A 10,443-nucleotide genomic window follows, 5' to 3' on the forward strand; every position below is an offset into this window, starting at 1 on the left:
CTACTCTGCACCTCTTCTTCAGACAGTATATAAGTCTCAACACTGTTGCTTGATTTTCACATTGTTTCAGACTATGGAACAGAACTCTCCTCCAGGCTGAGGGACTGACAACCTCAGTTCTACATCTGCAAGGGTGATGGACTGATACATCGTCTTCACATCTCTACTGCTCCTGCCTACTTTCTGTACTCGACTGAAGAAGCCTACTGTGTAGGCGGAACGTTTCCCAATAAAGTTGCCAATGTGTCTTACCTACCAGGATAAGAGTTTGTTGGAATTTTTAACCCTGGAGGGTTAGCCATCCAGGATAACCCGAGTCAGTGCGTCATTGAGGACTGTCTTATTTCCACTGGGGTCCTTAAATCTTGTCTCCCCCAGGATGTGACCCACACCAGTCAACTAACACTCAGGTACCTACTTGCTTTCTAGGTGAACGGGACAACAGGTGTAAGGAAATATGCCCAATGTTGCCACCCGTGCTGGGGATCGAACCACGGACATGGACATCTGTTCCTTGTTCTTCCATTACCCAATTTTGAGCAACATCTTTTCCTGGTGGAAATAAGTAATTTACACATATGTTCCTATGTATGATAATTGTACTTATGTGCACCAGTACCTAAATAAAGTTACATCTGAGGAAGCCAGGCTGGAGGAAGATGCAGCATCACAACCTGTCAACCCAACAACACCAGATCATAAGTAAGTTTATTCAGGTACAGGTACACATTAATACACTTACATAAATTATCATATATGGCAGTACATTTGTAGATTACCTAGGATAACCCAAGAAAGTCAAAGTGACTTATTACCATTGGGGTTTATGTAATGAGGTTTACAGTGACAATTTTTATGTAGGAACTTTATAGTGTGGACTCGTCTTCTGTATTAACAAGTCTACTTTTCATTTACAATAAATGTATGTAGTGATGTGGACGTAGAATAAATTAGACAGTTTGGTTGGTAGAGCCCTCAGCTCACACATAGAGGAGTCTGGGATCGATCCCGGCACGGGTGAAGTTAATTTTAGGTACAGGGACAAGTAAGTATAATTATCATACATAGTGTAAATTACCTACTGGAACCCGGTATATCCATCTAGGATAACCTAGTGAAGTTGGTGCATCATTAAAGATTGTGTCTTATTTCCATTGGGGTCCTTTTAATCATGTCCCCAGGATGCAACCCACAACAGTCAACTGAAACCCAGGTACTAGCTGAACAGGGACAACAGGTGTAGGGAAACACGCCCAATGTTTCCATTCGTGATGGGGATTGAGCCACAGACACTCAATATGTGAGACAAGTGTGCTATCAACTTAGCCAGAGGTATGATAAAGGCCATGGAGCAGGGAGAGTGGACCTAGTAGCAAGCGGTGAAGAGGCAGGCCCAGGAGCTATGACTCGATGCTTGCAACCACAATTAGGTGAGTATAGTTAGATGAGTACAGCCGTTAGGCATGTTTTCTTACACTTGTTGTCCCTGTTAACTGTTCACTCACTAGATGAGCCTGGCCCATGGCCGGGTTCAGAGTAGATAAACTCTCGAAACTCTTCAAAGGTATATCAAAGGTAAGGTATACCAATAAGATGGTACCTGGATTTCAGCCAACTGTTGTGGCTTGCATCCTGGGGAACAAGATTAACTTAGGCTGCCTGAAATGCTCTGCATAACAAAGGACTTTCTATACAATATACAAATAATGTCAACTAGGTTTATATCAGTTGCATCATGTATAAATTATTATTATTAGAGCACTAATCCTATATTAGTACATTTATGGGGGAACGCTAAACCTGTAAGGTCATATGCTGTATGAACCCTGTGGTTTTAATAATAATAATGTAAGGTCATATAGCACTGGGGAAATGGGATGCATTCAGGTTTGATTCAAGTAAGGGGAGGCCCCAGTCATTGAATCATGATCCAGCTCTGTGTAATAATAATAATATGCAGGTGGCCTGTGGCTTGGTAGGCAACACTTTCACTTCACATGCTGAGTGTCCATGGTTTCCTTACACCTGTTGCCCCATTCACCTAGCAACCAAGTAGGTACCTGGGTGTTAGTTGATTGATGTGGGTTGCATCCTGGGGGACAAGATTGAGGACCCCAATGGAAATAAGACAGACAGTCCTTCAGTGATGCACTGATGGTTAAAAATCCCAACAAAATCTTATCTTATTTTATCTTACTATAGGTATTCTACTTAGGGTTTAACATACTGTAATCAACAGTTTCAGTTCCAGTTTGATTTGCTAGCATAACCCCAGCCTGAGTCTTGCCCACGAAGTGATGCAGCATAACTTGACATGTATACAATGGTTGCAATAAGCAAAATTTTTACATACATGCACTAATTATAAAGTATACAGATTTAGCTTGAGAAAACTTTAAGTTCAACAGCATGGCATAGTTTCACTGAAGTTCCAAACAGTAAAATTAATAAAATAAAGTTTATTTCTTTGTAAAGGTTACAATGTGTAATTGCAATTTTGATTTGCTAAGTACAAAGATAGCCACTATCATGCCGAGGCATTTCGGGCAAACTAATCCTAATACATAATAACTAATTAAAACTAGATAAGATAATAGTACATAGTAACTATACTTAAAACTAGACAAGTAATAGTGGTTAATACAAGTGAGAGGTAGTAAGGTGGAGTAGGGTTTGGTAAAATAATCTTGAAATTGCACACAAAATCTACCTTACAAGTAATGGTGCAGGTGTTAATATTTTATGGAATGGAATTAAAAGCCAGGAGGTCACATAAAACTAATTAGCAGATGTTTTGGCCAATTTGGTTAATATTGAGAAATAAGATGATTTTATGGATTGGCAGAATTAAGAGCCTAGAGGTCACATAATAAAACTAGTTAGTAGATGTTGTGGTTGATTTGGTTAATATTGTGAATAAGATGATTTTTTAGCCAAGTCCTAAATTTATGAGCTGTCAGGGGATCCTTGATCTGTTCCGGTAGTGAGTTCCAGATCTTCGGGCCTTTTATGTGCATAGCGTTCTTGCATAGTGAGAGACTGATTCGAGGGATGTTGGAAAGTGCCTTATGCCTTGTATTGTGGCTGTGCATTCTGTTGTAACTGTAAGGAGTAGTTTTAGGGGAGGGTTTACAGTGGAGTTTAATGTTTTGTAATTGAAGTAGGCACAATAAAGAGAGTGTGTCTTGTATATTTAGCAAGTTGAGTCTTTTGAAAAGTGGTGGGGTGTGTTATCTAGCACAGGAGCTGGTTATCACTCACACAGCAGCTTTTTGTTGGATTATTAAGGGTCTAAGGTGGTTGGCTGTGGTTGAGCCCCAGGCACAAATACCATAGGTGAGGTAAGGATGTATTAGAGAGTGGTACAGGGTAAGGAGAGTCGTTTGTGGTACATAGTATCATATCTTGGAAAGGATTCCTACTGATTTGGAAATTTTCTTGGCTATGTGATGGGTATGGGACTGAAATTTAAGATTATGGTCAAGGAGAAGACCTAGAAATTTGCCCTCCGTGTGTCTTGATATAGGGGAACCATTTAACACTATGTTAAGTTGGATGTTTGAGGCTTTGTTGCCAAACAGCATGAAGTATGTTTTGTCTATGTTAAGAGTGAGTTTGTTGGTCATCATCCAAGTACAGTATATATCTTTAGCAGTTCATTGTTTACATTGTTTCTAAGTACAGCTGGGTCTGAGTGGGAGTAGACATATGTAGTGTCATCTGCGAATAGAACTGGTTTAAGGAGTTGGGATGCATTGGGGAGATCATTGATGTAGCTGTAGCTGTAGGAGTACCCTGGGGTACACCTACAGCTACAGGTTGGATAGCGGAGTTGACTCCATTTGCATGTATACATAGTGGTGTCTGTCGTTAAGATAGGATTTTAAGCAGTCAAGAGAATGTCCTCTGATGCCATAATGATACAGTTTGAGGTGAAAGAGATTGTGGTCAACTGTATCCAACGCTTTTCGTAGGTCGATAAAGAGCCCCAGAGGATATTCATTTTTACCAAGAGCTGTGTACATTAGTTCAAGCATTTGTATAATAGCGTCATTCGTACTTTTTTTTTTGGTCTAAACCCAAACTGGCATGGGTTAAGTATATTGTTGGATGTAAGGTAGGAGTAAAGTCACTTGTGTATTATTTTTTTCAAATATCTTGGAAAGTAAGGGAAAGTTTGATATGGGTTTATAGTTGTTCAAATTAGTTGGATCACCTCCTTTGTGGATTGGGATGACCCTTGCTGTCTCGAGTATAGATGGGAAGGTTGAGGATGCTACAGATTTGTTAAACATTGTTGCAGTGATGAGTGACAGTTCATGTTCAGCTTTTTTATAAATAAATGGTGGCAAGTTGTCTAGATCACCTGCTTTGTTCTTTAATGATTTAATGGCAAGTGAGACTTCAGTGGAATTAGTTGTAGCTAGAAATAGAGTATTTGGGTATTTGCCAGTGAGGTACTCGTTCAGCTGGGTATTTGAGCTTGGAATTTGACTTGCTAACTTTGATCCTACAGTAGAGAAGAAGACATTAAATTTGTCAGCCGTACAAAACAAATTCTGGCCACAAAATAGAGCGAAACACCAACGTCAAAGACCTGGGAGTGATCATGTCAGAGGATCTCACCTTCAAGGACCATAACATTGTATCGATCGCATCTGCTAGAAAAATGACAGGATGGATAATGAGAACCTTCAAAACGAGGGATGCCAAGCCCATGATGACACTCTTCAGGTCACTTGTTCTATCTAGGCTGGAATATTGCTGCACACTAACAGCACCTTTCAAGGCAGGTGAAATTGCTGACCTAGAAAATGTACAGAGAACCTTCACGGTGCGCATAACGGAGATAAAACACCTCAATTACTGGGAGCGCTTGAGGTTCCTGAACCTGTATTCCCTGGAACGCAGGCAGGAGAGATACATGATTATATACACCTGGAAAATCCTAGAGGGACTAGTACCGAACTTGCACACGAAAATCACTCACTACGAAAGCAAAAGACTTGGCAGACGATGCAACATCCCCTCAATGAAAAGCAGGGGTGTCACTAGCACGTTAAGAGACCATACAATAAGTGTCAGGGGCCCAAGACTGTTCAACTGCCTCCCAGCATACATAAGGAGGATTACCAACAGACCTCTGGCAGTCTTCAAGCTGGCACTGGACAAGCACCTAAAGTCGGTTCCTGATCAGCCGGGCTGTGGCTCGTACGTTGGTTTGCGTGCAGCCAGCAGTAACAGCCTGGTTGATCAGGCTCTGATCCACCAGGAGGCCTGGTCACAGACCGGGCCGCGGGGGCGTTGACCCCCGGAACTCTCTCCAGGTAAACTCCAGGTTGTATGTGAGGTTCATCTGGTTTAGTTAAGTTTATCTCTCTATTTCCAGATGGTTTCCTAGAGCCCAAAATTTTGGAGAGGGTTTGCCAGGTACTTTTCATATCACCTTTCATTTCACTAAATCTATTTTCATAATACATTAGCATTGATTTTCGTATTAGTTTTTAGAGTATTGATGTGTATCTTTTAGTAAATTCTCTAGTAATTAGGCCTAGTCTGAACTGTTTTCCAATTTGATGTTTTTCATTAATAGATTTGAGGATACTTTTTGTTAGCCATGGGCTGTTTAGTCTCTTTTCTGTGATCTGTTGCATTTTGATTGGACAATGCTTGTTATAGAGGTTTAGGGTTTTATGTTAAAAAAAAATTTTGACATCTTTATCAATATTATTACTGTCAGCTAGCTCTCTCTGCCAATCAGTGGCATCTAGTGCTAGTTTTAGGTTGTTTATCAATGTCCCATCATGCAGGCGAAATGAGATCTTTCTTGTTTCTTGAGGCAGTTTAGATAAGTTGGTTATGAGAAAGGTAGGGTAGTGGTCTGGGGTGTTACCTGTGATTATACCTGCTTGTAGTGGGGATATCATGATGGTCCAGATATGGTCAAGTAATGAGGCACTTGTCTCAGAGATTCTTGTTGGCTTCGTTATAGAGGGTAGCAACAAGCTGTTGTTCATAGCATTTGTGAAATCAGCTACTGGAGTGTCAGTTGTTTGGATGAGGTTTATGTTGAAATCTGGTGTTTATTCAACTCTGACTCAATTATCATGTTTCTAAGGTTACTGCTAAAAGTGTATTTGAGTGTGGTAGTCTGTAGACTGCACCAACTGTTATAGGCTTCTTAAGTGTTCTTGATGTGAATTTAGCTATTACATGTATATACTACTTGCCATTTTCGTCCCATACATAAGTTGATATCATACATTCTAGTTCATCAGAGTAATAGATGGCAGTGCCTTCTCCTGATTGGTCAGGCCTGCAGTTATGTATGGCTGTGTAACCAGGTATGGTAAATATGTCTGTGAAATCTTGTCTGAGCCAGGTTTCAGTAACCAGCATTGTATGACCCTTGTGGGTTTAGCACTTAGTTTTGGTTATAATAATAATAGTTTCAGTAACATTAAACATGAGTACTGTGCTATTATCACTGTAATTGGGGAAGAACTAAAACTTTAAAGATCATACAGCATACTGGGAATAGGAGGCCATCAGTGGACATAATTCCACTTCCTTGGATCATGAGCCCCTCATTGGCATTAAGTCACCTCCTTCGAGAAGTATAGTACTTTACAAGCAAAATAACCATTTATATATTTCTTTTTAATTAGCAAAATATTTATATGGACTGTTTTAACTCAAATTTCAGTGTCAGAATTAACTTAAATATATATCCATTATTTCAGGTGAGAGTTTATAACAACAATGATCAACTTCATGAGAGCTTTTTCCCTGGTGCCCACCAAGCATATATCAAAACTGCCTCTCATCTGCAATATACAGAAGTTAAAACAGACACATTTTAACCAAGAACTCAGAGCACAGTGGTTGCATTGCAGACCATGTATGGTACCCTTAACTTCTCTGCATTCAGGAATAACATTACAAGGACAAATATTGCAGCAGATTTGTCCTACTCAAAATGTTGCACCCAAAATCCAAGTCCGAACATTCTTTTCTGCATTCCACAGAAGGAAAAAGACTGCCCAGGAAATTAAAAATCATGATAACATAGACTCACACTATGATTTAGTTTATACCAGTTCATCCATATTGTATGTGAAATTGGGATATCATGGAGGGCAAATTGTTCTTGCAGGATTAGGTATATTAATGTGTTTGACTGCCTTTAATGTGATCTCATTTCCTTTGAACTTCGTAGCAACATCACCTTTAGAGGTATTTGTATTTGTTGCTCTTAATGCTTTAATTGGCTTTGGAATTCTGAGAGTTTCATGGCAGTATCCTCTTCGTATATATTACAGTGAGCTAGAGGATCAGTTCATAGCAGTTTTCATTGGTATTCATCCATACGTGACACGGCCATTGAAGATACAGCCAGGAGAGGTGCAGCCTTTATCTCCAAGTAAACTGACAAAAGAAATCCTACCTTGGGCACAACAGTTGTATGTCTTGCCCTCTCAGAAATTGTTCCTTAATGTTAACAGATTTATTTTACCTATGTATTACAATAAATTGCTTGGGTACAGGTAATAATCTTGTGTAATGTGAATTGTGCTCTGTGAACCCATGTGGGTTTAGTACTTCATAAACATGTAGAGTTTAGTAGTATGTACTGTATAAAGTTGAGTAAATTTATATTCACTCATGTGTACTGTAAATAATTTTGCTAGTTCAAGAAAGACAACTCTCAAGGGATGTTTCCTTCATACCAGTAAGGGGCTCTTTATCCAAGGAATTGGGCCTAACCAGGTGCTGTATAACCCCTATGGGTTTAGTGCCCCCTCTCTTAAATGCAGACGGTGCAACATCCCCCCAGTGAAAAGCAGGGGTGCCACTAGCACGGTAAGATAATGCAGTAAGTGTCATGGGCCGAAGACTTCAACTGCCTCCCAGCATACATCAGGGGGATTACCAATAGACCCCTGGCTGTCTTCATGCAGGCACTGGACAGGCACCTAAAGTCAGTACATGACCAGCCGGGCTGTGGTTCGTACATTGGATTACATGTGGCCAGCAGCAACAGCCTGGTTGATCAGGCCCTGATCCACCATGAAGCCTGGCCGTGGGGGGTGTTGACCCCCGGGACTCTCTCCAGGTATAGGAAAGTTTTAGCAATTTTCAGCATTTCAATTATTATGTTAATAAGTAATAAAACTAACAATTTATGGTATCTTTATATTTAGCACACATTCTTAATACAGTACAGGTATGTAATAATACATACTATACTACATATGTACAGATTATTATTATTATTATTATAATCAAGGGGGAAGCGCTAAACCCGGAAGATTATACAGCGCCTGGGGGGGGATGTGGAAGGCATTCAGGCTTAATTCGGGGAACTGGAGCACAGATCCAATTCCCTAAATCAAGAGCCCCTCACCAACATCAAGGAACCTTCCTTGAGGGGTACATATGTACAGAATCTTAATAAAATTTACATATGGAGCTACCCTCTCCTTTCTTGGATCAAACCTGGTTACCTTCCATTCCTCAGGATTTGTATGATCCTTGCAGGTTTGGCACTTTCCTATGAATACAATATTGTAGTAACACTTGCTCACTTGGGGGCATCATGGGACACTTTTTTTTTATTCATGGGGAATCAAGAGGCATTCGGGTTTGAGCCCCTTGACAACCACTGGTCTGAGTCGATTCACATGTTATATTGTATCAAGCCACGTTTAGGTTTCTGGTCTTATCATCACCAGTGCCGTGGCACACACGTCTCACTCACAGATATCTTATGGAGAGAGACCCAGTGACACTCTGAGAATTGTGAAGTTCCAATATCAGTCTGCTGTATTCTCTTAGACTGTCCTGCCTACCAGTGGGCGCAGAGAACTTACCGCCGACATCGTCACCACTGTAACACCCTTACTTCATCTTCCCTCCTCACCATGGCCTCGCCTTTGACTTTTTCATCAGGAATGGCTTTATTACAGTTAGTTTAATATCTTTATTATGCACCCCATACCCATCATGTGGGAAGTAGTCAAAAGATTCCAGAGGTACATAATTGGTCCTGGGACTGGATTCCAAAGTTTTGAGAGTTGAACAAGTTACAAAGGTAATGAACTAGAACACTAGATCTGGTCACAATCATGACCAAGTTACAAAAGTAATGAGCTCCAGGTAGAGCTGGTCACAATAATGACAAGTTACAAAGGTAATGAATCAAACACATCCATACATGGTTACAATGGGGGTCGTCCCTCAGTTACTAAAAACAACAGACATAGCCCCACTCCACAAAGGGGGCAGTAAAGCAACAGCAAAGAACTACAGACCAATAGCACTAACATCCCATATCATAAAAATCTTTGAAAGGGTCCTAAGAAGCAAGATCACCACCCATCTAGAAACCCATCAGTTACACAACCCAGGGCAACATGGGTTTAGAACAGGTCGCTCCTGTCTGTCTCAACTACTGGATCACTACGACAAGGTCCTAAATGCACTAGAAGACAAAAAGAATGCAGATGTAATATATACAGACTTTGCAAAAGCCTTCGACAAGTGTGACCATGGCGTAATAGCGCACAAAATGCGCGCTAAAGGAATAACAGGAAAAGTCGGTCGATGGATCTATAATTTCCTCACTAACAGAACACAGAGAGTAGTCGTCAACAGAGTAAAGTTCGAGGCAGCTACGGTGAAAAGCTCTGTTCCACAAGGCACAGTACTAGCTCCCATCTTGTTCCTCATCCTCATATCCGACATAGACAAGGATGTCAGACACAGCACCGTGTCTTCCTTTGCAGATGACACCCGAATCTGCATGACAGTGTCTTCCATTGCAGACACTGCAAGGCTCCAGGCGGACATCAACCAAATCTTTCAGTGGGCTGCAGAAAACAATATGAAGTTCAACGATGAGAAATTTCAATTACTCAGATACGGTAAACATGAGGAAATTAAATCTTCATCAGAGTACAAAACAAATTCTGGCCACAAAATAGAGCGAAACACCAACGTCAAAGACCTGGGAGTGATTATGTCGGAGGATCTCACCTTCAAGGACCATAACATTGTATCAATCGCATCTGCTAGAAAAATGACAGGATGGATAATGAGAACCTTCAAAACTAGGGAGGCCAAGCCCATGATGACACTCTTCAGGTCACTTGTTCTATCTAGGCTGGAATATTGCTGCACTCTAACAGCACCTTTCAAGGCAGGTGAAATTGCCGACCTAGAAAATGTACAGAGAACTTTCACGGCGCGCATAACGGAGATAAAACACCTCAATTACTGGGAGCGCTTGAGGTTTCTAAACCTGTATTCCCTGGAACGCAGGAGGGAGAGATACATGATTATATACACCTGGAAAATCCTAGAGGGACTAGTACCGAACTTGCACACGAAAATCACTCACTACGAAAGCAAAAGACTTGGCAGACGATGCACCATCCCCCC

The 10,443-nt window shown here is 40.8% G+C and overlaps 1 protein-coding gene across 8 annotated transcripts; it reads left to right on the top strand.

Moving 5' to 3' along the window:
- The first annotated feature begins 220 nt into the window (after window positions 1–220).
- On the top strand, window positions 221–8,186 carry LOC138853962 (uncharacterized). 8 transcript variants are annotated; one of them, XM_070094035.1, is made up of 2 exons: window positions 221–410; window positions 6,744–8,186. In XM_070094035.1, the coding sequence occupies exon 2, from the start codon at window positions 6,763–6,765 to the stop codon at window positions 7,549–7,551; it is 789 nt and encodes a 262-aa protein (XP_069950136.1). In that variant the 5' UTR covers window positions 221–410; window positions 6,744–6,762; the 3' UTR covers window positions 7,552–8,186. The 8 variants fall into 8 exon arrangements, with proteins under 8 accessions (XP_069950136.1, XP_069950131.1, XP_069950134.1 ...); XM_070094030.1 differs by lacking the exon at window positions 221–410 and adding an exon at window positions 463–702; XM_070094033.1 differs by lacking the exon at window positions 221–410 and adding an exon at window positions 949–1,045.
- The last annotated feature ends 2,257 nt before the right edge of the window (window positions 8,187–10,443 follow it).

The sequence above is a fragment of the Cherax quadricarinatus genome, chromosome 44 (genome assembly GCF_038502225.1).
Source record: "Cherax quadricarinatus isolate ZL_2023a chromosome 44, ASM3850222v1, whole genome shotgun sequence".
Lineage (NCBI taxonomy): Eukaryota > Metazoa > Arthropoda > Malacostraca > Decapoda > Parastacidae > Cherax > Cherax quadricarinatus.

Coding starts and splice junctions, on each gene's coding strand:
- LOC138853962 (XM_070094035.1), top strand. CDS start 6,763: ATGATCAACTTCATGAGAGCTTTTTCCCTGGTGCCCACCAAGCATATA.